A 24,607-nucleotide genomic window follows, 5' to 3' on the forward strand; every position below is an offset into this window, starting at 1 on the left:
CTCGCACCCCATGTCGCGCGCACAGCACTTCAGCGCGCCTGCCGGGCTGCCCGTCTACGCGCTCACGTTCCTGAGCGAGGATGTGCTGGCGTACGCCGGCGGCGGCGGCGCCGGCCGCAGCGGCGTCGCCAACGCTATCGTGCGTCGCCCAGCCGCCCACTCGCAGACGCCCGCTGACACTCGCTGCCGCAGCGCACCGTGCGCGTGGACCGCGACAAGAAGACGCTCGAGCAGCTGCACGAGCTCTCACTCAGCCGCGATGAGGACGCGCCCATGTGTCTCGCGTCCGAGCCAAAGGTGAGCCCGGCGGACGGAGCAGCGGCGGGGCAGCAGACAGCGCACGGCAGATAAGGGCAGTCAGTGCATTCATGTGGGCAGAGGCAGGCGGGACGATTCTGCTCGCACAAGAGAAACCATGTCCTGGCGAGACGCGCGGTCAGCCCACATACCTCCCGGCGCGCCAGCGCGATCCATGGAGAGATGGATGGAGAGCTCGATCGTGCGTACCAGAATAGCGGCATGCTGACGTGCACCACCGCCAGACGCGCTCGATCGTGTGCGGCATCAACTCGCCCGAGGCGCGGCTGAAGGACGGCAGCAATGAGACGCTGCGCCTCTTCCAGTACGACGAGCCGACGAGCAGCGAGAAGGAGTCTGCTGACGAGAAGAAGGCGTCGGACGCTGTGGCGGTGCGCTTCGAGAGGGCCGTGTCGAGCCTGCCGATCAGCGACGCCGAGGAGTACCAGGTGCGTGTCTGCCGAGCTTGTGCTGTCTTGCGCCCTCTCACGCTGTTCGGCTGCTTCAGAAAGTCGCCGTGTTCTCGCCCAATGGCGCACTGCTGGCTGCTGCGTCGACTCGCGGTCAGGTCGCGCTGCACCGCGTGCCGTCGCTTGCGCGTGCGTGGGCCGAGCCGCCGGCGCCGCCCAAGTCGCAGGATGGCGCCGCGCAGGAGCTGTTCGACGCCGACTTCAGCGCCGACTCGAGCCAGGTTGTGTTTGCCTCGGGGCGCGGCATCCGCGTGTTTGCTACGCCGGCAGACGGTGCGGCCGACAGCGAAGACGGTGACGGGCCGCGTCTCGTGCAGACGATCCAGAACCCGGCGCTCGGCGGCACGAGCACGTGTGCCTTCCGCGCGGCGCGCTTCGGCCGCGGCAAGAAGATGGACGGCGGCACTAGCGACCGCCTGTTCACCGTTGTGAATGCGGGCCAAACGCCGGGCGCCAAGGGCAAGCAGGCCAAGCTTCGCAAGGCGTGAGTCAGGCAGGGCAGACGTCCTGTGCAGAGACTGATGACCGCACGTGTAGCTTCATCACCGCATGGGACGCCGACTCGTGGGACTTGATCGAGACGCGCCACGTCTCCGACCGGCCAGTGACTGTCTTTGATGTGTCGTGAGTGCACTGCGCTCGCATTGCGGGCCATGTGCTGAATGCTCGCACAGCGCGGATGGTCGGAAACTGGCGTACGGCTCGTCGGACCTGTCTATCGGCGTGCTCGACGCCCGGACATTGCGGGTGAGCAACCGCGCCGCATGCTGTGCGGAGGCGGCGACTGATTCTGCCGCGTCACAGCCGATCGTCAAGATCCTCGACGCGCACAGCTTCCCGCCGACGGCGCTGCGCTTCTCGCCGTCGGGCAACGTGCTCGTGAGCGCCAGCGCGGACAACACGATCCGCGTCATCGACGTGCCGCACAAGTACCTGGTCGAGCAGAGCTGGTGTGAGTTGCACCGCAGCGAGACGCCGGCGCGCCGCTGACGCACTGGGCACGCAGCCGAGACGCTGCAGCTCATCTTCGTCGCGTTCCTGCTCGTCGTCATTGCGGCGTACATGGCGCATCGCGAGATTCTGTCGTAGGGCGGCGAGGAGCAGATTCAGGGATACAAATACATCGGTGACGTGTTCGACAGAGGGCTCAGAGGTGCCAGGCGGCGATGATCTGATCGAGCGCGAGCGGGCTCCACACCGGCTCGACGTGGACAGTGCGGTGAATCGGCTTGTCGGGGCTGGTCCGTCGTGCTTCGCGCAAGGATGAGACGCAGCTGCGGACCGCTGCAGCGCACGCTTCCGCCGAGGTATTGGCTCGCGCCTCTGTCGCGAGGTGGCGGAGCGCAGCCAATTCGGCGTGCGACGGCATCTCTGCAGCAGCGAGCAAGAGCGCCAGCTGCAGCGCTTCGGAACCAGGCATGCTCCCGTCGCGTGCATACGCCTGCAGCGCGAGCGCGAGCGGCGTCTGCGCGCCGGAGAGAAGGGCGTCTGTGATGTCGCTGGACGCCGAGGCGAACGCCTCGTCGACGAATGTGCGCTGCAAGAGCGGCGCACGCTCGCCAAACAGACGCGTGAAGTCGCCGTAGACCGCCGAGAGCAGTGGCATATCGCGCACAAACGCCAAGCGAGCCGCGGGCTGTCTTGCGTCGAAAGCGAGCGCCAGGCGCGTGGATAGCGTGCCGCTCTGGTCCAACGTGAGGTCCGTCATCAGGGCGTTGAGGCAGAAGCCTCGTGCAGCGCGTGTCGCAGGCGCCTCGTTGTGCCACGGCGCTGCGCAGATGCGTTCGAGGAAGATCGCGTGCTCTCTGCTGCTGGAGAAGGAGTCGACGAGCTCGTCTAGGCTCTCGTCGTCCATGACTGTGCTCCAGGCGTCCGCAAGCAGCGCTTCGAGGCCCGTGGCACGCGTGCTGAGCGCGTGCCGGCCGTGCGGATCGTCGGCATAGCTGAGCTGGCCGGCGCGGCGCTTAACGAAGACGGTCTGGCTGCCGAGCAGAGCGCGCGCATGCGAAGCGTTGCCAGTCACGTCCAGTGCCGTGGGCCAGTAGCGCGCGCTGTCCGTTGCCAGCGACTTGATCGTGTCGTGCGTCGGCAGGAGCGTCGGCGCACGGGCATCGATCTCCTTGCCCTCTCGGGTGACAATGCGGAGCGGCAGAATTGCGAGCGATTCAGTGCTCACGTCCTGCGCAACGAGCACGCGAGGCTCGACCGCGAGCACCCAGAGATGCCGGAAGGCCTGCAGGTGCGCACGGTTGTCCTGCGCCGTGCCCGGGAAGCGCGGAAAGAGCGCGATGACAAGCGCTGCGATGGCCGAGTCGGACGTGCCCAGCGTGAAGCGGCCGCCGCCCAGGAACAGGAGGCCAAGCGCCATGTGGGTGGCCATCTGCGCGCCGTAGCCGACCGAGGCGTCCTGGCGGCCGTGCTGAATGCGCAGGAATTTGAGCAGCTCGAGGTCGCCGGTGCCAGCCATGATCATGGCGGCAGAGACGCCGAGCAGCTCGACGCCGGCGCAGAGGGCGTGCTGGCGGATCTTGGCGAAGAACGTTGACGCGCGCACGGCGGCCTCCTTAGCAAAAGCACGAAGCTCCGTCATGACGATGCCCTGAGCGACGGGATCGGCCGAGCCAGCGTACTTGAGCGCCAGCGCAAAGCAGGCACCAGCGCGCATATTGTAGTAGGCAAGCTGCGCGGCCTCGCCGAGACTGGCCGGACGGTGGCCCTGCAGAAATGACGGCAAGCTCGAGTCCAGCCACGCGCTAGTGGGAGCGATGGCATCCCACATGATGAGGCCTCGGGCCAGAACGCGCACCAGTAGCACGTCTGGCCGCACCACGTCCAGGTCGGCCTCGCTGGCGGGCAGCTGGATCAGGCTGGCCATGTCAGCACGGTTGCTGCGCAGGTAGATGAGGCCCAACGCAATCGTCGCAGGCATCGCCGTCGTACTGATGTCCACACGCGGGCGCGATTCGTCGTCCTCGTCGTCGTCGTGCAGGAGAGGCGCCGGTGGCCCATGCATCAGTGCCGTCAGAGTGGTGATTGTGGCTCGATCTGCAGTCGTGCGCATCTCCGCGCGGCGGCCCTTGGCCAGCATGACGAGGCCGAGCGACAGGCCAGCGCTGAGCGAATATGCCTCGCGCTGCGAGACGTTGCCTTGCGCCGCACGCACTTCGGCGGCGCCGATTTGGTCGAGCAGCCGGCCAGCGGTCCAGGCGTGGTCGCTCGTCATGAAGAGCAGGCCCATGCTCATCAGAGACGTGGCCTGCTCGATCATGGTCAGATTGAGATCGAGAGAACCGGCCGGCTGGAAGGCTGGCAGATGCATGGCGATCAGCTGGCGCGTCGCCACGTCGCCCGTGCCGATGAGCGAGGCACCGAGACCGAGCAGAATCGCGACCGGCGCCAGTCCGCCGCTCCGTGGCCGCAGATAGCGGAACATGTGAACGCGGCCGAGCGCCGAGAGCTGGCCAAGCAGGCCGATGCCGAGCAGAAAGCCGGCCTCGCGTGGCGACACATCTCCGGTGTGATGGCTGAAGATCCAGCCCGAGTCGAGCGAGACGGACTGCATGGACAGCTCCAGCGCTGTTGCCACGCCGTTGTGGAACTCGGGCCACTCGAGCTCCGCCGCGTCTGGGCGCGGCTCGCTGTACTTGACGCCCTCCGGCGGCGGCGAGAGCTGCACGTCCAGCACGAGACGGTGCAGGCGGACCTTGCTCGTCGGCACGAAGACGCGCGTCGCCATGCATAGCATAGCTCGTCCTACACTCGTGGCCTTGATGCGCTCAACGGCGGCGTGATGCGTCTGCGAAAGAGAGTCCTTCGTTTCTTGCTCAGTTGCGTTGTCTTGGAGCTTCGGGCGCAAGACATGCACCGCTCGGCGAGTCTCGAGCATTTCGGCCACGTCACGCAGCCGGTAGTCCTCGTTGAAGATCTGTCCGGCGACTGGATGCAGAGATACGCCGGCCGGCAGTGTCTTGCTCATCGACGTGTCGGCCGCAAATGCGCGTGGAAGCTGGCAAGGGATGAGTATTGAGCCAGTACTGACCACGCAGCACTCACAGATGCCGATGGAATGTTGAGCGGGGCGTCGATGGTCTGCAGCGCAAGATCGGGACGGTCGATGAGCTCGTATGCAGCTCGCGGCCACGCAGCCGGCGGGTCAAGCTGGCATGTTCGCATCGCTTCGCGCAGAGGCAGCGCCAGCAGCGGCGGCAGCAACGCAAGGCCAGCACTCGAAAGGCCATGCGTGAGCATCGCCTCGACGACGGCGCAGCACTTGAGGAGTGAGCCAGTCAGCGGTCGCCCGCTGAACGTCTGCTGCTGCATCAGCTGTGCAGGGCTCGGCTCTGCGAACGCCGCAAAGATGCGGTCGAGCTGCGCGAATCGTGGTGTCATGGCGCCGGCCGCGATCGTCGGAAGCGCGAGCATGTCGCACAGCGTCTCGTCTCGTCGGCCCTGCATTCTTTCCAGTAGCTGCTGGACCACGTCCGGCGGAGTACGCTCCGGCGACGCGCTCTGGTGCTGCGGTCCGGCCGGCAGCTGGTCTGTTGCGAACTGCGGGGCCAGACGTAGCCAATAGTCGACCCACGAGTGCCAGCCGCAGCGGCGCGACAGGCCGAGCGCAAGCTCGGCGAGCCGCTCAAAGTCGTGCACGCGAGAGAGAACGTCGAGACGCGCTGTCTGCGCCATCGCATGCACGACGGACAGCACCGCGGCGTTCTCGGCATCGCCCAGCAGACCAGCGTCCATAGCGCTCTTCACAGCGGTGCGAGCAGTGCCAAGCGGGCGTCGCAGTTGAACTGATCGTGTGCGGGCGAGTCGTTGGCCGGCGTCCAAAGGACGCTCTTCTTGTGTGCGTGCGATGCCGAGCGTTTCGCAGAGGCAAGCCCAGTCTGTCGTTGCGCTGCCGGGCTGACGACGCCTTGCGAGCCACTGCGCGATGAGGGCGCCCACCGCGGCGCCAGGCAGCACGCCACGCAGAGTGCGCAGGAGGGCGCTGGTGAGCGCACAGCGCGGTCGCAGGTCCAGACTAACGGCTGTCTGCGAGGCAGCTGCCGCGCTGCGCTTGCATACGAGCACCTCTGCCTCGCTCCAGGTGATGACGCTCTCGAGCGGCCCTTCGAGGGCGATGGGAATCGTTGCGGCCAGCGGCCCTGGAGCGCCGATAGACAGGTACAGCGCACCGCTGGCAGCATCGATGAGGGCTACATCCGCGCGCAGATCGCCGGTGCAGGCGATCGGGACAGCTGCGCGGACAGCGAGCTCGGATGCAGCACGCGCAGATGCCGGCTCGCGTGTCATGAGCGTCGCCGAAGCGTTGCGGTCGCCGCCGACGAAGAGCTCTCGAGCGAGCAGCTTCTGCGCGACGGGAACGTGCACGTAGAAGAGGCTCGCCTCGCTCTGATAGCTGTCGAGAAAGAACGCGCTCACGGCCATCGACGACTCGAGACTGCGTCAGGGGCGTCAGCAACGCAGGCAGTGCCTTGCCGCCAAGGCACACCCACCTGTCAAGCTCAGGTACGTCGATCTCCTCGAGCAGCGCCATGCTGGCGAAGGCCTGCGAGAAGAGCACGCTATCCGGGTGCGTCTCGGGGTGCGCGGTCTTCTTGTGATACGTGGACGAGGCTGACGGACCAGGCATGAAGATGTGTTCGCGCTGGCTGGCCAGCGTCGGCAGCGGCGCGCTGAATCCTTCGTTCTCAAGCTCGCCCGGGATGGTGCCCAGCTCGGAGAGCCGTGCCGGCTGCGACATACTGGTCCGCGATGGGCGCGCTGCTGTCGTTGGCGCTCCGCCCTGGCTCTGCCTGCTGGCCACGCGCTGACCGTGCGGCGTACGCGCCGTCGACGGCCCTGCAGCGCCTACCGCGTGGGACGCACGTCTGAGCCTCGTGCCGGCAGCCGGGCCGCTAGGCACGCGCGAGGACCGCATGCCGACGTCGTCGGAGAGGAGCATCGAATCGTGCCCTGCATCGAGCATGTCGACAAGCTCGTCGCCGTACTGGCTCGAGTTGCCGACGCCGTTGCGGGCAATGGAGTGCATGCTCACACCCGAGCTGTAGCGCCGCGGCTGCGAGCCGCTGATGCGCCGCTCGGCCTCCTTGCGTGCGCTCTTGCGTGGTGGCGGCCGCCCGCGTCCGATGCCGGGCGGCGCCGGTGTCTGCATCTGGCTCTGCAGCTGACTCGGCCCAGACGCTTGCGAGGGGCCGCTCTCTGCGACCGTCGTCAGCCGCTGCGCCGCGTCGCTTGCGCCCACTTGCAGCGGCTTGGCCGAATGAGCGAACGCATAGATGCGCACGCACTTGCGACGATGGTTCGCCGTGACGATGAGCGGGTGTGGAGCCTCGCGGCCTCTCGACGTGTCCGCCACGAAGACGACACGCTCATCCAGCTCGTTGAACTCGCTGGCGGGCCCGTGGACCGTGGCTGTATCATCGCCTGCCTGCGTGATGCGCTGCACGCGCGTCACGGCGCCAGGCTCGTCGTTGCAGCGCCGCAGATAGAACAGCGACGGCAGCGGCGACTCTGCATCGCCCGGGTGCGCCCCGTCGCCCTCTGCGCCCATGCCGTGCGCCTCGAGGCGCGAGGCGATGGACGCATTCTCCAGATCGTCGTCCTCTGTGCCGTCGCTGAGCCGCTTCTTGCCGCGCAGGGGCGTCTGCACTGCGCCGTTCGTACTCCTCTCCGTGAGCGTCTGGTCGTCACGCTCGCTCGCGCGATCGATGACGAGGCCGACGCTGGCCGGGAACATGCGCTCGGCGAGGAAGCCGATGGCCACGACGTGCTGCGCGCCCGTCGCTGGAAAGTGCAGCACGAGCGAGCGGCGCAGGCAGACGCACAGCGCTCGCGAGAGCTGCGGCGCCTCTTCTGCTGCGCTTGCCGGCGTGCGCCGGAGCTGGCGCTGCGCCGGCGAGATGGCGTTGCGCGTCTGCAGCACTGTGTGAGCCGGCGTGGGCTTCGAGGGCCCGGCGCTGGCGGCCGGCTCGCTGCCGTCGATGCGTGCCGTGTCGATCCAGGCCCAGCAGGCCTGCGCCACGTCCTCCTCGAAGGTGAAGGTGCGCACAACGTGCCGGCCGCGGCTCCACACGAGCAGGTTGCCGCGCCAGCACAGCTCCGTCTCGACGCCCTGCTCGAGCCCAGCCCAGCGGCCGCCGGCGTGCGCCGGCCGGCCCTCGCGGATGGCCGCACTGCTGCGCGGGCGAGGCTGGTGGTGGGCGCGCAGGCGCCGCAGCGGCTCTGACTCGCGCGATGAGCCCGGCGCCGCGCAGAGCTCGTCGAGCAGCGCCGAGAGCGCCGCATTCGTGCCCGGCCCGGCAGATGCTGCGGCGGCGGCAAACGGCTGCTCGCACGCGGCCTGCCCGGCGGAGCGTGCCGGCCGCGTCTGCACGTGCAGCATAGCGAGGCACGACAGGCGGGCGAGGGTGCGGTGAGGAGGAGGTGTTGGTCGGGAAGCAACACCGCGCGCGGCGCCGGCGAGGCGCGGCGGCGTGTGCCATCGCCGAGCGCGCCTCGTTCTCGCCGCCGCGCGCCGCCGCGGCAGCCTTCGCCGAAGCGGCCCTTGCGCTTCTCGGACGTTGTTCGCCTTGCTCGCATCTCCTACTCAGACTCAGGCCTTTGTGCTCCTGCCCTCCTTCTCTGCTCCCTCTGCCCCTTGTCGTTCGCTCACTACCAATACTCGGCGATACTCGGGCTTCGAACCCGCAGCTACGAATCCGCCAGGCAGCCTCGAACCCCGCGGCGTGGCCGTGCTCGACCACCTGACCCTCCTCGCGCGATCGACAAGCCCCAAGCGGGTGACGGTATAGACATTGACAGGGAAGCACAGCGTGACAGGAACAGATGGGCCCAGCGCGGCAGCCGCGGGCCGAGGCGGGGCGGCTACCACGGATGCAGCCAGAGGACGAGCAGCACGACGAGCAGCTGCGGCGCGTGCATGAGCACCACTGCCGTCTGCACCACAGCACCACACTCACGGTCAGGAATGCGCCCGCCAGCGCCATGATCTTGACGTTCTTCCACCACATGTTGCGGCGCACCGTTGTCGCCTGCCGCCGAAAGGCGTGGCTCTGGGCCGCCACGTCCTGCGTGCGGTCGACGAGCAGGTCGAGGCGCTCACCGCGGCTGAGCAGCTGCTCGACGTTCTGCGTCATGATGTCGCGCACGGCGCCCAGCTCAGCCTGTGCCGCGCGCACGGGGTCCGAGTTCGGCGAGAGGTTGAAGGCCGACACGAGGCCGGAGAGCGTGCCGGCGAAGGAGGCAAAGTCGGCGGGCAGCGGGTTCGAGAGGAGTGCCGCGTCGAAGGTGGCGAGAAACTGCACACAGCGATGAGAGGAGCCTCGTACTGGGCCGATGATGCTGGCTCACCTTCTTCTGCACCTCGGCGAGAAAGGCAAACGGCAGGCGGCGCCCGCTGCCGTCGTCGGCGCAGCAGAGGTACTGCACGCCGCCGTCGGTGAGCACGTGGAAGAGCCAGTCCCTGGTGGGTGTCAGGTGTGCAGCACAGCATGTCATGTCCGCCTGCACTCACTCGAAGGCATAGCTGGCGCGTGCGGCGCTCTCGGGCGTGGCGCGCGTGCGGGCCAGGATCGTCTCGGCGGCCGTCTGCGGGGTGTGTCAGTGCGCATCGATGTGGCAGCTGGCGGACACGACGCACGAGGAATGGCGCGTGCGCCTCGTCGTGGTGCTCGGCGAGGATGACGCCGTCTGCGGCGACGAGGGCGAGGATGATCATGGCGGGCGGGTGTGGAGGCGGGGAAGGGAGGGATGAGGAGCCAGCGCAGGCCAAGCCATGAGCTGGCCCAAGCGCGCCTTGCGGTGGTCGCACGCTCCTCTCGCCGTGCCGCGGCCCAACTCGCGCCCGCTGACCGACGCCGAGCATCTTCTGCTGCCGCCGCTTGCCTGCTTCCTTCCTGCACACCACCATCCCCGCCTACATGCTCCTGGCGCCGCCGCTGCGCCTCCTCGCACGCAGCACCCTCCGCACCGCTCCGCTCCGCCGCATCAGCCGCGCCGCCGTGCACATCCCCGCCGCGCCGCGCACGCAGCAGCCCACGCGCTCGCTGCGCTCCCTCGCCCAGCTCGACACGCTCTCGTCCGAGCAGCCCGCGCCCGCAGACGCCCACGCCATGGCCTCCTCGACTGCCATCCCGCCCGCCGTGCCCGACCAGGCCGGCGCCGACGCCGCTGCCGCACGCGTCGCGGCGCCGCCGTCGATCATCCTGACGCTCTCGTGTCCGGACCGGCAGGGCATCGTGCATGCCGTGTCCGGCTGGCTGGCGTCGCGCGGCCTCAACATCCGCGACTCGGCGCAGTTTGGCGACGCCACGACGCGCCGCTTCTTCATGCGTGTGCACGCCGAGGCGATGCGCGACTCGAGCAAGGGCCTCGGCCTGACGCAGGAGCGCCTGCGCGAGGAGTTCCAGCGCGACCTCGCCGGCGAGATGCAGATGGACTTCGACGTGCAGAGCGACGACTACAAGCCGCGCACGCTGCTCATGGTCTCGAAGATTGGCCGTGAGTGGAGGTGTGACGTGCGGCGGGGTGAATTGCTGCGGGCAGGGATGGTGACTTGCGGCGTGGCAGAGCGATGACGCCCGGCACGGTACCAGAAGTGTGGTAGCAGAACGGGCCTCGCATATGCCGCCGCCGAGGGAGCGCTGCTGACCCGCGCTTCAGACTGCCTCAACGACCTGCTCTTCCGCGTCTCGTCGGGCACGCTGCCCATCACCGTGCCGCTCATCATCTCCAACCACAACGACTACGCCGACCTGGCCGCGGCACACAAGATTCCCTTCTTCCACCTGCCCATCAACGCCAAGGAGGGCAAGACGAAGGAGTGGCAGGAGGACGAGATTGTGCGCCTGGCGAGCGAGTACAAGATCGACCTTGTGGTGCTGGCGCGCTACATGCAGGTGTGTAGAGAGGCGAGGGCAGTGCCTGGTGGAGGCTGACAGCCGCTGCAGATCCTCTCGCCGAAGCTCTGCCAGATCATGTCGGGCCGCATCATCAACATTCACCACTCGGTGTGTGAAGCTCTCGTGCCGCGCCTCATGCCCATACTCACTTCGCCGCCGCTAGTTCCTGCCTTCGTTCAAGGGCGCCAAGCCGTACCACCAGGCCTTCGAGCGCGGTGTCAAGCTGGTGAGTGAGAGCCACCGCGGATCCAGGAGGATGTATGAATGTGCGCGGAACGCTGCATCTGGTGCAGATGCTGCGCATCCTGTTCGGCGAGACGGCACGAGTTGTGCAAGACAGGCTGCCTCAGAGGCATGATGGCCGCGTGCGATGCACAAGGGCGGCTCGCGAGGCATGACTTCTCGCAGTAGACACGACTCCGCCGCGCCAGTCGCACGGCACCACTTCTGTTGCCACTCCTCTCCTCTTGCACTGACACACGCTCCAGATCGGTGCCACCTCGCACTTTGTCACGGCCGACCTGGACGAGGGCCCGATCATCGAGCAGCAGGCGCAGCGCGTCGACCACGCCCACTCGCCCGCCGACCTGGTGCGCGCGGGCGCCGACGTCGAGGCGCTCGTGCTGGCGCGCGCCGTGCGCTGGGTGGCCGAGAAGCGCGTGCTGCTCAACGGCAGCAAAACGGTCGTATTCAACTAGACGGGATGCAATGGACACGCTCACTGGCGCTGCGATGGAGTGGGTGTGAGGCGCCGCCTGCGCAGGATGTGGCCTGGCCGGCCGCGAGATGTGCTGCGAGAGGCCGCCAGTGGCTGAGGCCGGCGCTCTCGCTGCCTCTGCTTGTGCGCTGGCGGCTCGTCCGGCCACGCGAGCGTCCGCTCGCCGAAAGGCGAGGCTCGGTTAAGCAGCGGAGAGGCAAAGGCGGCTGCAGACGTGCCAAGCTCGGGCGAGGCTGCAGACGCGAAAGGCCGCCGAGTGTGGGGCACGCGAGAGGTGCTTGCCAGCCGCCTCCTGTGGGCTGATGCTGAGTCGTCAATTGCGTTGACACTCGACTCAATCGGCGGCCTGAAGATTCCGCAGAGTGGCCGTGAGAGGGGCCAGCCGTTGAAAGAGGTGCAGCGGCGGGAGCTGATGGCCTGCCGCTGCGGCTGCGCGCGCGTGTTCCCAGCCCGCTGCGCCCATTTCGGAGTCCGGCATCGGCCGCGTATTGATGGCCGGCTCGAGTGCGTCGCCCGGCCTCCTTTCCCACCACCACCGCCGCCTCTTGCCTCGCACCGGCCCACACCAGCCGCCCGGCCACGCTCCAGCACCTCCCGTGCTCCGGCCCTCGCCGCCGCCGGCCGCGCCCGCGCCCGCGCTCCCTCCTGCGCGCCCCTCTTCGCCATGGCGCACCTCCAGCCGGCGTCGCCCGGCGCCGCCGGCCTCGCGCCGCCGCTGACGCTCATGACGCTGCCGCCCGAGCTGCTCGAGCTCATTGCGCTGCACTGCGCCTGCGTCACGCCGCCGCCCAAGAGCGAGCCGGCGGCGGCCGTGGGCGACGCTGCGCCGGCGAGCGAGGCGCCAGGCGAGGGCGAGGCTGCGGCGCCAGCTACTGCCCGCGCCGAGTCGCCCTCTTCCTCCTCCTCCGTGGCGTCGGGCGAGGCGTCCGCCGCAGCGTCGGGCAGCAGCAGCTCATACCGCTCCGAGGCTGCTCCTCCGCTGCCGCGCGCAGCCGACTACTCGGCCGCACCGCCCGCCGAAGCGACGCCGCCATCAGCCGTGCGGGCGCTGCTCATGACGTGCCGGCGCGCCCATGCGCTGCTCAACACCGAGGCGAACCCGCGGCTGTACGCACGCATCTTCCGCACCAAGTTCGACGTCGCCGCCATTGCACGCCGCTTTGGCCCACAGGCCGTGAGCTCCCGCAGTCTCTGCCTGGAGCTGCAGCGGCGCTGCAAGGCGCTCAAGCGCATTCGCGGCACCGTCGATGCGGGACGCTTGCGCAATGACAGCCAGGCTGTGCTGGAGGAGAATCTGTGGCTGGCGTACCTCATGCTGCTCGAGAACGGTGAGTCGCATGCGCGCCCTCTGCGGACATCTCGGCCTGTGCCGCCCAGTCCGGTCCTGACCTCCACCCAGACGGCCTCAACCTGCAGCAGCTCAAGTGGGCACACATCGACGGCTACCTGCAGCTGCATCACACGCAGGAGATGCTGCAGTCGGCCATCCAGGCCGGCTATCCGCCCGAGACGCCCGACCGCGCGCTGGCGCTGCACCTCTCCTACCTCCTCACTGACCCCGCCGAGCTCGCCACGGAGCCGCGCGACGTCAGCGACGAGAAGCTCTTTGTGCTGCGGCCCTTCGTATTTGCGGCGCACAAGGTGAGCCTGCCTATGGTACGTGAGCTCCGCCGCTGACTCGCGCAGTTTGATGCATACTTCGGCCCGTGGGTCGTGCGCCAGCTGCCGCTACGCAGCGACGAGGAGAGCGAGCCGGGACCGCGCGCTGCGCCGAACAACCCGTTCCTCGCCGACCTGCGGCCACGAGCCCGTGCGACGACGATCACGCACTGCGGGCAGCAGCTAGCCGTGGCGCCGCCGATTCTGTCGCACGCTGCGTGCTTCTCCTTCTTTGCCAAGGTCGAGCGCGATCCCGCCGTCATTGGCCTCACGGCGCTACAAGAAGGCGAGCCCGGCCCGGCGCGCGACGACGTGGGGCGCGCCAACAGCAACCCGCTGCTGCTGCGCTCGGAGGATCACGACAAGGACCTGACGCGGCTCTTCGCCTGCGCCGACCCGCGCCGCTCGCTCGGCCTCAAGCCGCTCTTCCACGCTGGCGACTTTGAGGGCGCGTGGGAGGGCCGCTTCTGCTTCTTCGACTTTGACTCATACCGCGAAATGCTGGCGGGCCGCATGCGCTCGCTGTACGAGGGCCCATTCGGCGAGCAGCCGCAGGTGTGGAAGGTGCGTGAGCACATCGTGCGCGTCGGCAACGGCGGCAGCATGCAGGAGGGCGGCACGGGCAGCATTCTCAACGCCGGCTACGTCAATGGCGCAGAAGAGCCGGACCAGCTCGGCGACGGCGCCTACGTCTCGCCCGAGAAGGTCGCCGCTGCGCGCGACGAAGCGGCGTCGGGCAGCAACGTCGAGGGTCTGCGCGACGACAAGGGCAAGAAGAGCCTCAACGCCGCGGTCTACGAGGGCTGGGCCAAGGACGGCCGGCCACGCGACTGGCATCTGTATCCGTCGTTTGGCGACGACGAGGAGAAGGAGGCGTCGGACGATCCGGAGCGCTACGAGATTCTGCTCAGCGGCACGGTGCGTCGCTTGCCGCGCCTCTGCCAGTGCCGCGCTGACCTTCCGCCAGGGCCACTCGGCGTGGGGCCGCTTCGTGCTGCGCGGCAGGGTGCGCAGCTGGGACGGCATGATGATCATGACGAAGGAGTACCGTCCCGACGGCCGCGGCCGCTGGCTCTACCGCGGCTACGCCGTCGCTGGCGGCCGGCTCGTCGGGCGCTGGCGCGACACATTCACGCCCGACGACATGAGCGGGTACGAGGGGTGAGTGCGCGGCGTGCGTGCGCGGGGGTTGACTGTGCTGACGCCGCTGCGCCAGGTGCTTCTTGCTGTCCCGGAGAGACGCATCGTGACCGCTCGCTCTCTTCATCCGCCTCCATACACGACTCCATAGCATTATTCCCACTCGCATTCTCATCTCATTTGGCCGTGCAAAGCACAGAGCCGCCGATCTGCAGCACGGCGTGACCCGAATGAGGGAGACGTGTGCATCTGCTGCGCCAACGACATGCCGAGCCTGGCCAGGGGCACGGGCGCCTGAACGTCTCTGTCGTCTGCGCAGCTGGAGACACATTGAGCGTGCTGTAACGTAAAGTGCTTCAGTTCCACCCTCTATCAGAAGGTCAAGTGCTGGAGGTATTGATGCGAGCACCAGCGAACAGGCTCATCTCGGGTGCGGGGCAGCGCGCATGCACCATCTGATGAGGCGCGCGCCGCGCGTACGCGCGGCGCTGCAGTCGAGCGATCCGCGGTCTGCGCGTGTAGGCTGAAATCGGGGCTCCGTCTATGCGCACCAGGGCACGTCACCACGGGAAAATGAGTGGAACAGAGCGTGAAGGCTGTCAGTACAGGTGCCAAATTTGACTTTCTTCTTTCTTCTGGCACTCGACGCGAGCGTCGTACATAAGTGTGCGGCGGCGCACAAGCGTGGAATTTCTGGCCAAGCGCCATGTCGGCTCGATGGAGGCGCTGCCGAGCGCGCCGCGCGCGCTCTCCATCCGACCACCGCACACCGCGCAGTGCGCTGACGTGCGGCCGCTCTGCGCTCGCCTTGGGATCGCCTCGAGATGAGACACTGCGTCCCCGCTGCCGCTGTGCCTACGTCGTGCCGAGCTAGCGTCGAGCTCACCGGACTTGCCTCGGCTGTAGAGCGCCGGCCTTGACCTCATCAGTCTCAGGGGCAAGGCCGCTGGTGCCGATGCCTCAGCATCAGCGACGGCCCCGCTGATCGCGAGCGCTCGGCTCGGAAGAGAAAGAAAGGAGCTCATCTGCCGTCGCGCGCGATGTTACGCAGCGTTCGTCCTGCCGGGCCCACCTCTCTCTTTCCACTCTTTCTCATCTCTCTCTCCACACACCATCGCGCCTGCCTACGGCCCTCTCCTACACTCAGCATGGCCAACGCTCCGCAGAAGCGCGGCGACAAGGTAAGATGCGGTTGGTCATCTCGTCTGCGGTACCTTTGTGCTGACTCGCAGCAGGTCACTTTCAGCGCGTACAATTCCGGCAAGGGCGGTGGCCGCACGTACCTCGACGAAGCCGGCGTCACATCGATTCCGACCCGCGCTGTCGACTTCGATACGTCCCTTGCTGCCAAGGCCGTGGCAAGGCTCGGCCACGGCCCTCCTTGCCCGTGAGTTTCCGAATTGCCCCGTGCAAGCACGGTGGCGGCGCAGTGGTCCCTACACGCTGCAATTGTTGACACGTTGCCAGTGACCACCTGCCGTTCCTCTGCCGGCCCAAATCAACGTCGCCTCCAGAAATTGTTGCAACTTTCGGCACAGAGGACTACTATGCAGCCCTCGGCACGATCGACTGGGACAAGGTGCTGTTCGGCTTGGATGCAATGGGAATCCGAGCATATGCAGACAGGTTCAACGCTGCGCACGCCGAGCCTGCTGCTCGTGGACACCAGACCGTGCTGGACTTCATCCTTCGCCTGAAGTCCTGGCCAAGAGAGATGTTCTCAGAGGGAAAGGGCCCCTCTGAGGGCTGGCTCTTTGAGCGCATCCGCTTTTGGCGCCCTGCAGAGAGCCAGATCAAAAAATCTAGCTGGTACGCAGACACGGTCGCAAAGTATGGCAAGTGAGTCTTGGGGGCAGCGACTGGTGGACCAGTGGCATCTTGAGACGCGGCGATGGCGCAGTGTACCCTTGCCCAGCTCACACCCTGCGCTTCTGACACGCAGGCCCGAGGACGACACCCCTGCGACTCGAGAGGAAGACGAGGAGGACACGCAGCAGGAGACGGCCAACGGCGGGAAGCGCAAGGCCGCTGGCAGCGGGAGCGGCATGAGCGTCGCAAAGAAGCAACACGCGACTACGCCCGCAAAGAAGCAAAAGACTGCTGCGCTCGTTGAGAACATCTTCCCGCCGACGTCCATCAAGGTCAATCGTCTCAGTCCTCTCTGGGCCGCTCTCCTGCTCCTCGGCCTCCAGCCTCAGCACTTTTTCAGCTATCGCGTGCAGCTGCCCAACGTCGCCGCGCCCAGCACGTATCTCGGCTTCTACGGGGCGCTGCACCTGATCCTTTTCCGCTTCTGGCTCGCAGGTCTGGAACGGACGCGCGACGTGAGTGACTGGCCTTTGGAGTGCCGCTTTGATGCATCAACCACGCGTCAATGATGCGACGCAGCGTCCTGCCCGGACCGTCAATGCCACATGCTCATATTGACGCGTCTGCTTGCAGTGCCTCATAAGCTTCCCTGCGTTGCTTGAAGGCACCGTGGACTGGGACAGCGTCCTCGACTGGCCGCTTTTCAAGCACCTGAAGAACGGTCTAGTCATCAGTGAACTTGGTCGAGCCTCTGCTTCGAAGAGACTGCGAGAAAGCGACTCGCTGCCTCTAGATTTGCAGACACATGCCATAGAGCTCCTCAAGATGTGCGTGTCGGCGGTCTCGACTGCCTTCCTTGATCGCGACAAGGTACAGCAGGCGATCGCCACCAAGCATACGACAAAAGCCGATCTACAAGACTTTCTTCTCGACAAGGCCGCCCCGTTGCAGGCCTTACTTGACGCCGACAGAGACGCTTTTGATCGCTACTCCTCGCTCGCGGTCCTGCACCCAAATGCTCGTCATTTTCAGCGCAGGCACATTGCCACTGAGCCACCACCGAAACCGCCTGTGTTCAAGTTCGAGGAGGCCCTTGCGGTGCGAGTGAGATGCCTCGTGGGAGGACTGGATGCTCCGACCAACGAGGCAGTCCAGCGCGCAGCGCAGCCGCAGGAGCAGTGTGCGCAGTCCACTCCCGAACCATCCGAGGACGCTCCGCTGGCGCCAGCACGTCGTCCTCAGATCAGCGTCAGGGGAGTGCGGTTCGCCTCCAGCTCGTCCGAGCACGCTCCATTGGCAACAGCGCGCGTCGAAGCAAGAATCAATGTCTCTCCGACTGCGGCGCAAGCCGGCTCTGCCGCTGCGAGCGCCGGTGGATCGTCGAGTGCTCCGCAAGCAAGCACAACCACTGCGGCTGTCTCTGGATCTTCGACTGCTGCGGCTACCGCTGGATCTTCAGCTGCTGCGGCTAGCGCCGGACCATCGACTGCTGGGCAAGCTAGCTCCACCGCGGCGCAGACGCCCGGCACACAGCTTCGTCTCCAGATCTCACTAGACCTGTACTTCCCGACCGGACAAGCGGCGCGCCAGCCGTCCGGTCGTCACTTCTTCTAGCTTCTGAAGATTCTGAATTCATGTGTTTTCCCCTCTCGCGCACACGGTGAGGATGGCGCCGACTGAGATGAGCTCCTGCTTTCGCTGCGCATGACAGCGCCGCGCAGAGGTGGATTGAGAGACACGTGCGCTCGCCGACGCCTTATGGATCAGACGGGCTCGCACGAACACGCCTCGCCATGCATGCCTCGTCAGAGTCGCCAAGCGGCGCGCCGTCTCCGACGCGGTCTCGTGCTCGCAGCGCAAGCACGCGCTCGAGAGACGAGCAAGGCCTAGCCTCCGCGCCTCTTCTGCCGACCGTACGCTACACGACTGACTGTACACGGGGTGATATGCATTTCACTGTACGGACATGCGTGACACGGGAGACGGATGAGTGGGGGATGTAGGGCTACGGCGGCGGATACGCCGGGTGCAGAGCGTGGTGCTGTGCGGCCTGGGCATGCGGCGGCAGGCCCGGCGGCGGCCCGCTGACGCGCGGGAAGAAGGCGTTGAGAAGCGCGGGCGGCGCAGCGTCGCCGTCGCCCTCGAGCAGGTCGACGGGAAAGACCTCGTCGGAGAAGAGCTCCTCGAGCTGCATGGCGCCGAGGTCGAACGGGCTGCCGCCGGCGACGTTGAAGGCAAAGTTGGGCAGCGCGCCGGGCGGCGCCAAGGCGGCCGCACCTTGCTGCTGCTGCTGCCAGTGCGGCGCGAGCGCCTGCGCCTGGCCGAGGCCGATGCCGCCGCCCGTGTTCTCTGAGGCCCAAGCGGAGATGAGCGCCTCGACGTCAATGTCGCTGCCGAAGGTGCCCGAGAAGCCGAGGCCGAGCGGCGACGGCCCGTCGCTGTTTGTGTCGCCGCCGCCGGCGAGGAGCGCAGGCGCGTGGGCGTCGCCGGCATCGGGCTCGGCGCCGCCGGCGACGGAGCCACGGCGCGACTGGCCAGGCGTCTGGGTGGCAGCCCGGGCACGCTTGACGCGGGCACGGGCGCGGGCCCAGCGCAGCACCATCTCAAGGTCGCGCACGGGCGCCGGCTGGGCGTCCTCGTCGCGGGCGTCAGGGTCGACGTCCTCCGTGGCGCCGGCCGACTCCTGCTCGAGGGCGCGCGCCGGCCAGGCCGCGCCGCCCCAGTACGTCGCAAGGCGGTTAAGGACGAGCTGGCAGCTGGCGAGGTTCGCCTCGGCGTACTGTCGACTCGAGTGCAGCGGGCCCCACGCGGCGTCGACGCCCTCGCGCGACTGCGGGCGCGAGGCGCTGGCGGGCGTGTAGCCAAGGCGGCGCAGTGCGTCGCGCACGTCCTGGCGCTCGGCGAGGAAAGCGCGGCCGCACGGAAGGATGAGCTCTAGAAAGGAGAGGAATCAGCAAGTGTTGCCCTGCTGCTGCTGCTGCTGCTGCTGCTGCTTGCCACTCACGGTCCAGGTACGGGCTCGTATCGAGGAACTGGTTGAAGTCGCGCCGGCTGCCGTCCTCTAGCCGATCGGCGCGGTCGTGCCGCGCGTCCTCGGCGAAGCGCAGGATGCTCACAATCGTCGACGACGCATGCGCGGCTATGGATGCCAGCTTCGTCGGCGCCGCGACAAAGCTCGACTCGAAGCGCCGCAGCAGCTGTGGCCGATTGATCAGGCTCATCGTCGACTGCAGCAGCACATGCAGGTAGATGAATGCCGGGCCCTGGTCCGCCGTCATGGCGCGCTGGAACGTGGAGACGGAAAAGTGCAGCGGCTGCGGGAGCGAGTCGTAGTACTCGACGAGGTCTGTCCACAGCGCGTGCAGGCGCTTGCCGCGCTCCTGCGGCGCAATGTCGTCGGCGCGGTTGAGCAGGTCGCCGATGCGTCCGCGGCGCAGCAGGCAGCGCACGATGTGCCCGGCGACAAAGAGGTTCGACTGCGCATCCTCGGTCAGCGGCGGCAGCACGAGGTCAAACTCGTCCTCGCGCATGGTGACCGGCCGGCCCGTGCCGAACGTCGTAATGCGGTCGAGGCAGATGACGCTCCAGAACAGCCAGCGCGCGCGCTCCTGCTGCCGTGCGTTGGCCATGCTCGCGACGGTCGCCTCGTGCTGCAGGCCGAGGTCGACGGACATGCGCAGCGCCATGCCGACGTACATCCACAGGCCCGCATCGGCGCCGGCGCCGAATTCCGAGTAGCTCAGGATGACGAGCGCCTCGATGACGTCGATGCTCGGCCAGGACAGCATCGGCACAAGGAGAATCTTGGCCATCTCGGCAAACGGCTCGCCGCACGACTTGGCTGCGCCGCGTGCAATGAGCTCGGGACGGGTCGAGAAGCGTGCTGTCACAGCGCAGATGGCGTTGGCCAGCAGCGCCGGCATCTCGGACGAGTGTACGAGCGCCAAGAGTTCCTCGCTGTCGAGCCACGGGAAGAAGCTGCAGCGGAAGTAGCGAAGGAAGAGCGGCACGAGCTCCTGTAGGAGGGCGCGCCGAGGGTATCTGGGACGGTCAGGCTCGAAGAGCTCGCGCGTGCTCGCCGAGACCGTCGACTCAGCGCCGCCGGCGCGGCCCCACTCGCGTGGCCGATGCGACGACGAGGCAGCGCCGGCCTGGCTGGCGCCCGTGGCCTGCGGCGACACGGACATGCCAGGCGCATTGTCACGCGGCGTGTTGAAGAGCGTCTCGACGGAGCGAGGCCCGCCGCGCTCAGCGTCGGGCGGCGATGCTGCGGCCGTGGCCGGCGCAGGGAGACCTGCGGCGGGCGTCGCTGCGGCGCTCTCTTCCTGCAGATCGAGGTCCGCCTCGTGGTACTGCGCAGGTGTCAATATGTGTGAACGTGAAGGGCTGCGGCTGCACTCACGACGCCGACCTTGATGCGCCGGATGCCCGGCGTGTTGGCAGTCGCGCCGAACTGCAAAGCACCGTCAGCTCTGCCATGCCAGTCAGCTCTGCCGCTGCTTCACTCACCCAGCGGAAGAAGGGCAGCGCGATCTTCTTGACGCCCGGCGCGCGCTGCCGCCGCAGCGCATCGCCGTCAATCTCCTCATCGTCCTCCTGCGGCGTGTCGACGATGAATGTTGGGCGCGCGTCGTCGGCGGCGCCAATGGGCCGGCCTGGCACGCGCATGCCCGAGCTGCCAGGCCGCTCCGGCGGCGGCATCTCGCGTAGCGGCGCGCGTACTACTGCGCTCGTCGAGTCGGCAGAGCCTGGCGGCGCGCCGAAACGCTCCGCCGGCCGTGCGGGCGCCGCGCGGTGCTCATCCACATCGCTACGCGGCGGCTCGTGCCCCGGTGTAGCGCCGGCGATGAAGGTCGACATGGCCCACGTGCCCGGCGATGGTGCGCCAATGTTGCTCGAGAAGCTCGGGGCGCGCTGCCACTTGCCCGGGCTCGGCGACGCAAACTCGGGAAACGCCTCGCCAGGCTGCCGCTCGGGGTGCGCATACCAGCGCGATACAGGCGAAAAGGCCTGGCCGCCGGCGCCGTCGTGGTGCACGCCAGGCGGCGACGCGGCAAAGTCGCGCGCCTCGACGCCGGTGCTGCGCAGCGAGCTGGCCGGCGGCGAGGCGGCAAAGAACGACGTGCGGCGCGGCGCCTCGCCGCGTGCGTCCGAGTAGCCGGCGTGCGGCGCATGCGAGCCGCTGGCGCCAGAGAAGGCAAGCCGGAAGGACGGCAGCATCTGCGGCGGCTCCGACGGCGAGTACATGGCGCCGCTCGAGCTGCCCGACGATGTGTGCGGCAGCGGCGGGCGCTGCATCGAGTGCGCCGAGCCCTGCGAGTGCTGCGACGCGGAGCGGTAGTGGCCCATGGGCAGCGTGTGCGCGTGCTGCTGCACCGGCGACGGCCGCTCGGCGGGGTGCACAAAGGGCGGCTCGTAAGCGGGATGCACCTGCTGCTGCGGCTCCTCGCGCTTCAGCGGGCCTGCCGACGGCGCAGCCAGGTTTGTCGGGTTCGCAAAAGAGCGGAACACGGCCTTGGCCTTGGCCGGCTTGCCGTTGGCGGCGAGGCGGCTGTCCTCGGCGTCTGTCTTGCGGCGCTGGCGCGCCTGCGCATCGTCGGCGTCTTCCGGCTCGTCAGCGCCGCTCGAGTCAGGACGCCCCTTCTTGCCGCCCTTCTTGCCGGCGATCGTGCGCGCATTCTTGCCGGGCGGGCCGTACGCGGCGAAGCGCTCGCGGCGCAGCGTCGGGCAGAGGTCGTCAACGCGGAAGAGGCACGTCTTGCCGCTCGCCGCGCACTGCTCGCACACGGGCTCGTCAGGCTTGAGGATGCACTTGACCTTCTTGGCGCGGCTGCGTGCGAGTGTCAGCGAGCGCACGCCGGCGATGATTGCCGATGCGGGCACAAGAGGCATCGAGATGCCCGCAATCGAGAGCTCACGCTCTCTACTGCGCGACCGCTCTTCACTCTGCGCCACGCGCTCTCTGCTGCGCAACACCTCTCTTCGCTGCGCTCACATGCCCACACTCACCACGCCTGGCACGCCTTGATCGGCCTTGTGCGCTTCAGTTCTCGCTGTGCCTCGTCGCCGTCGGCGCCCGACGAGCTGGCCGAGGCGCTGCGCTTCGCCGCTGCCGGCGGCTGCGGCTGCGGCGGGCGCGGTGCCTTCTCCTCGACAGCCGTGGCGCTGCTCGACATGGCCGCTGTGCGCTGCAGCAGCTACGAGCTGTGAGCCGCGGCGCGCAGTCGAGGGTCGAGTCAGGGGTGGGAGTGCGGAGTGAGGCTGCGCGCAGTCAGGAGGCGCGCGACGCGCTCGCTGCTGTGGGAGTGGGCGGGAAGCGCGGCGCGGCGGGCCGAGAAGTGCGGGGTTGGCGCCGAGGGCGAGGGTGCAGCGCCAGCAGGCGGCGGCAGCAGCAGCACAAAACACGCGCAGCAGCAGCCGGCGGCGGCAGCCTCAAGCAAAGGCGAGGCGAAGAGTGCGAGGCGCTGCGGTGCGCCGGACGGTGTCGTGTGTGCAGAGAGGATGATGGAGAAGGCGAGCAGAAGGCAGCGGCCGCCGTGCAGCGCAGACGGCGAGCAGCAGCATCAGAGGCGTCCCCGCCTGTCCTGTCTGCTGCGGTGCCGCTGCCGCTGCTGCCGCGCCGCGTCGCCGGAGCGGTGCGGCAGCGCGGCCCGGGGCGCGCCACCGGTCTCACACCCTGGCCGGTGCCGCTGCGAGCGGCTGCGCAGCACGCAGAGGCGCGCGCGACGTCGGGCCTTTGTGCTGTGGGGATGGGCCCACCCTTGCTGTGCTGCGCTGCATCTGTGCGGCGCCGGCACCGCACGCCTGCAGCTGCGGCACGCAGCATCTCGGTCTCAGGCCTGGTGCGGCTCGGCAGCGGCGCGTGGGCGGAGCGCCGAAGGGCGAAGAGCGCCACGGCGGCAGCAGCAGAGCAAGCGCAGCATCGCAGCAGCTCGCCCGCCCACGCCGCTTCCGCCGGCCCAGACCACCGCAGCGGGACAGGACGCAGCAGCGCCCGGCACATGCCAGGCGCGGCCGCAGCACGCAAGCGACGCTCGCCGTCGCCATCCGCCGCCGGTCCGCAAGGGCCGTCTGGAGGTGCTCTCCCTTCCTCTTGTGCGTCAGCATCAGCATCGCAGCGCCGTGGCTAGCGCCAGTCCATGACAGTTGCGTACCACGCTGCGGCGCCGCAGCACTCGCGCTCGGCGGCTGCGCTGCAGCTCAGCGCCTGCTCATGCGCTCCTGCGTCCCGTGCTGCGGCGTGGCGTCCCCGTCTGCGGCTGCGTCTGATTTTGCAAATGCTCCCTCGCCTTCGCGCCTCGTCCGCGAACTCACTCGTCCGCAGCATGCACGCTCGTGCAGCAGCTGCAGCGCCATGCAGCATCAGATGGCGCGCTGCTGCCTCCGCTCGGCCGGCCGGCACCGGTACATCTCGACGACGTGCCGCCGGCCGCTGGGGCGGGCGACCCTGCGGCGTGCAGCTGCGTCTGACAGGCGTCGTGCGGGGGAGCACGCACGCCGTCCGCACTCTGCTCCTGCTGCGTGACATCGGACACCGAGGCAGCAAAAGGCGATCAGAGGCTGTCGCGCGGCCGTGACGGAAGAGCTGCCAGGCCCGACTGCGGCGCGTGGGCGGTCGAGACGCCGGCGCGTCCAGCAGGACCTTGTCCGCCAGCGACACTTGCCTCAATGTCACCGTGGCGCCTTGCAATGATGACAGGCCGTTCTCACTGCGAGTGCAGGCGCTCTCCACGGCCCGACAGCTGGAAGCATCAGCATTTGCCCGTCTCGCTGTCAGCGCTGCTGCGGCGAGGGCCAGGAATAGACGGCCACCGAGCGCGGAGGGGGGACGGCCACGCGTCGGCGGCATTGTCGTGTCTGCGCTGGCATCAAGACAGGCTTTCTTTGCGCGAAGAGCTTCAAGGCAACACTGGCTTGATCCCCTCGGAAGCCAGAAAGCGGCCCTACATCCAGTGCAGCGGCCAGTGCGGCACTCGCCGCAGCTGTTCGGCTGCCGGCGGCGGCACTGCGTTGCCCGGCCAGTCCGTCTCCATCTTGCTCTGCTCGTCCGACAGCCCATGCAGGCCTGGGCACACGACGCAGGTCCCGACGGCACTATGACTGGCCACTTGTTGACGGCGCCTGTCGGGAGCGAGCGTCGCTTCGGCCGAAGAGGAGCGGGCGGGAGCACGCGAGGCATGAGAGGCGGAGGCACAAACGCCCTCTGCGAGACGCCGTCGTCTCCTGGACGCGCGGGGGCGGAGATGCCGCTTGATCCGCCCACAGGGCAAAGCGTCACTCTGTGACACACCGCACAGTCTCGCCGGCGGCACGGGCTGCGCTCTCAGCAGCGCTCGGGCCGGCGTCGTGCGCTGGGCGGCAGCGGAGCGGAGGAGACGGCGCGCCGCACGGGCGCGGTGCACTCGCGCGTCTTCTCGGCAATCTCTCTCGCGCGCCCGCCCTCTCAAGTCCGACCGGCCGAGGTGCGTGTGCGCCGGCTGCCGGTGCGGCTCTGTCGGGCGGGCCCTCGAGGCCCACCCGTCCCCACTTTCCACGGGTGACGGCGCATGCCAAGCCCAACATGTGCGCTTCGGCCGTACGTGCGCAGCATGGCAGGACGCCAAGGTCAC

General features: G+C 68.2%; 8 protein-coding genes across 8 annotated transcripts; 4 read left to right on the forward strand and 4 right to left on the reverse strand.

Moving 5' to 3' along the window:
- Positions 1-9: 9 nt before the first annotated feature.
- FA09DRAFT_342093 (YVTN repeat-like/Quino protein amine dehydrogenase) lies at positions 10-1,856 on the forward strand (the record flags this gene model as incomplete). The annotated part of the gene is made up of 8 exons (XM_025744526.1): positions 10-139; positions 193-297; positions 543-746; positions 806-1,251; positions 1,305-1,391; positions 1,442-1,514; positions 1,572-1,719; positions 1,774-1,856. Coding segments are annotated over 8 exons (1,276 nt in total), but the record flags the coding sequence as incomplete, so codon positions are not given.
- Positions 1,857-1,914: 58 nt separating this feature from the next.
- FA09DRAFT_324092 (hypothetical protein) lies at positions 1,915-8,154 on the reverse strand (the record flags this gene model as incomplete). The annotated part of the gene is made up of 3 exons (XM_025741117.1): positions 1,915-4,773; positions 4,821-6,210; positions 6,266-8,154. The coding sequence occupies 3 exons, from the start codon at positions 8,152-8,154 to the stop codon at positions 1,915-1,917; spliced, it is 6,138 nt and encodes a 2,045-aa protein (XP_025601488.1).
- A 391-nt stretch (positions 8,155-8,545) lies between these two features.
- On the reverse strand, positions 8,546-9,491 carry FA09DRAFT_303331 (synaptobrevin-domain-containing protein; the record flags this gene model as incomplete). Its single annotated transcript, XM_025740440.1, has 5 exons — positions 8,546-8,678; positions 8,732-9,070; positions 9,123-9,234; positions 9,286-9,359; positions 9,412-9,491. Coding segments are annotated over 5 exons (647 nt in total), but the record flags the coding sequence as incomplete, so codon positions are not given.
- A 392-nt stretch (positions 9,492-9,883) lies between these two features.
- On the forward strand, positions 9,884-11,370 carry FA09DRAFT_313902 (formyltetrahydrofolate hydrolase; the record flags this gene model as incomplete). Its single annotated transcript, XM_025740743.1, has 5 exons — positions 9,884-10,271; positions 10,434-10,669; positions 10,721-10,780; positions 10,836-10,898; positions 11,161-11,370. The coding sequence occupies 5 exons, from the start codon at positions 9,884-9,886 to the stop codon at positions 11,368-11,370; spliced, it is 957 nt and encodes a 318-aa protein (XP_025601490.1).
- Positions 11,371-11,999: 629 nt separating this feature from the next.
- Positions 12,000-14,544, forward strand: FA09DRAFT_342096 (hypothetical protein). Its single transcript, XM_025744527.1, has 5 exons — positions 12,000-12,718; positions 12,790-13,031; positions 13,077-13,967; positions 14,017-14,210; positions 14,266-14,544. Exons 1-5 carry the CDS (start codon positions 12,055-12,057, stop codon positions 14,297-14,299), a joined length of 2,025 nt encoding a protein of 674 aa, XP_025601491.1. The 5' UTR covers positions 12,000-12,054; the 3' UTR covers positions 14,300-14,544.
- Positions 14,545-15,337: 793 nt separating this feature from the next.
- FA09DRAFT_335844 (hypothetical protein) lies at positions 15,338-16,981 on the forward strand (the record flags this gene model as incomplete). The annotated part of the gene is made up of 5 exons (XM_025743805.1): positions 15,338-15,370; positions 15,425-15,576; positions 15,657-16,028; positions 16,132-16,513; positions 16,970-16,981. The coding sequence occupies 5 exons, from the start codon at positions 15,338-15,340 to the stop codon at positions 16,979-16,981; spliced, it is 951 nt and encodes a 316-aa protein (XP_025601492.1).
- A 947-nt stretch (positions 16,982-17,928) lies between these two features.
- FA09DRAFT_327174 (hypothetical protein) lies at positions 17,929-22,501 on the reverse strand. The gene is made up of 5 exons (XM_025741297.1): positions 22,008-22,501; positions 20,508-21,828; positions 20,401-20,451; positions 19,003-20,350; positions 17,929-18,932 (listed from the first exon to the last, which is right to left on the reverse strand). The coding sequence occupies exons 1-5, from the start codon at positions 22,172-22,174 to the stop codon at positions 18,004-18,006; spliced, it is 3,816 nt and encodes a 1,271-aa protein (XP_025601493.1). The 5' UTR covers positions 22,175-22,501; the 3' UTR covers positions 17,929-18,003.
- A 497-nt stretch (positions 22,502-22,998) lies between these two features.
- On the reverse strand, positions 22,999-24,395 carry FA09DRAFT_6184 (hypothetical protein). Its single transcript, XM_025745743.1, has one exon. The coding sequence runs from the start codon at positions 24,175-24,177 to the stop codon at positions 23,125-23,127; it is 1,053 nt and encodes a 350-aa protein (XP_025601494.1). The 5' UTR covers positions 24,178-24,395; the 3' UTR covers positions 22,999-23,124.
- Positions 24,396-24,607: the final 212 nt, after the last annotated feature.

This window comes from Tilletiopsis washingtonensis, assembly GCF_003144115.1.
Source record: "Tilletiopsis washingtonensis strain MCA 4186 unplaced genomic scaffold FA09scaffold_1, whole genome shotgun sequence".
Classification (NCBI taxonomy): domain Eukaryota; kingdom Fungi; phylum Basidiomycota; class Exobasidiomycetes; order Entylomatales; genus Tilletiopsis; species Tilletiopsis washingtonensis.

Bases quoted from the DNA above. Each gene is read 5' to 3' on its own strand.
- FA09DRAFT_6184 (XM_025745743.1), bottom strand. From the start codon at position 24,177: ATGCCTCGCGTGCTCCCGCCCGCTCCTCTTCGGCCGAAGCGACGCTCG.
- FA09DRAFT_342096 (XM_025744527.1), top strand. From the start codon at position 12,055: ATGGCGCACCTCCAGCCGGCGTCGCCCGGCGCCGCCGGCCTCGCGCCG. The intron at 12,719-12,789 runs GTGAGTCGCATG...ACCTCCACCCAG, and splicing joins CCTCATGCTGCTCGAGAACG to ACGGCCTCAACCTGCAGCAG. The intron at 13,032-13,076 runs GTGAGCCTGCCT...TGACTCGCGCAG, and splicing joins TCGTATTTGCGGCGCACAAG to TTTGATGCATACTTCGGCCC.
- FA09DRAFT_327174 (XM_025741297.1), bottom strand. From the start codon at position 22,174: ATGTCGAGCAGCGCCACGGCTGTCGAGGAGAAGGCACCGCGCCCGCCG. The intron at 20,351-20,400 runs GTGAGTGCAGCC...ACACCTGCGCAG, and splicing joins GGCGCATCAAGGTCGGCGTC to TACCACGAGGCGGACCTCGA. The intron at 18,933-19,002 runs GTGAGTGGCAAG...TCTCCTTTCTAG, and splicing joins TACGAGCCCGTACCTGGACC to AGCTCATCCTTCCGTGCGGC.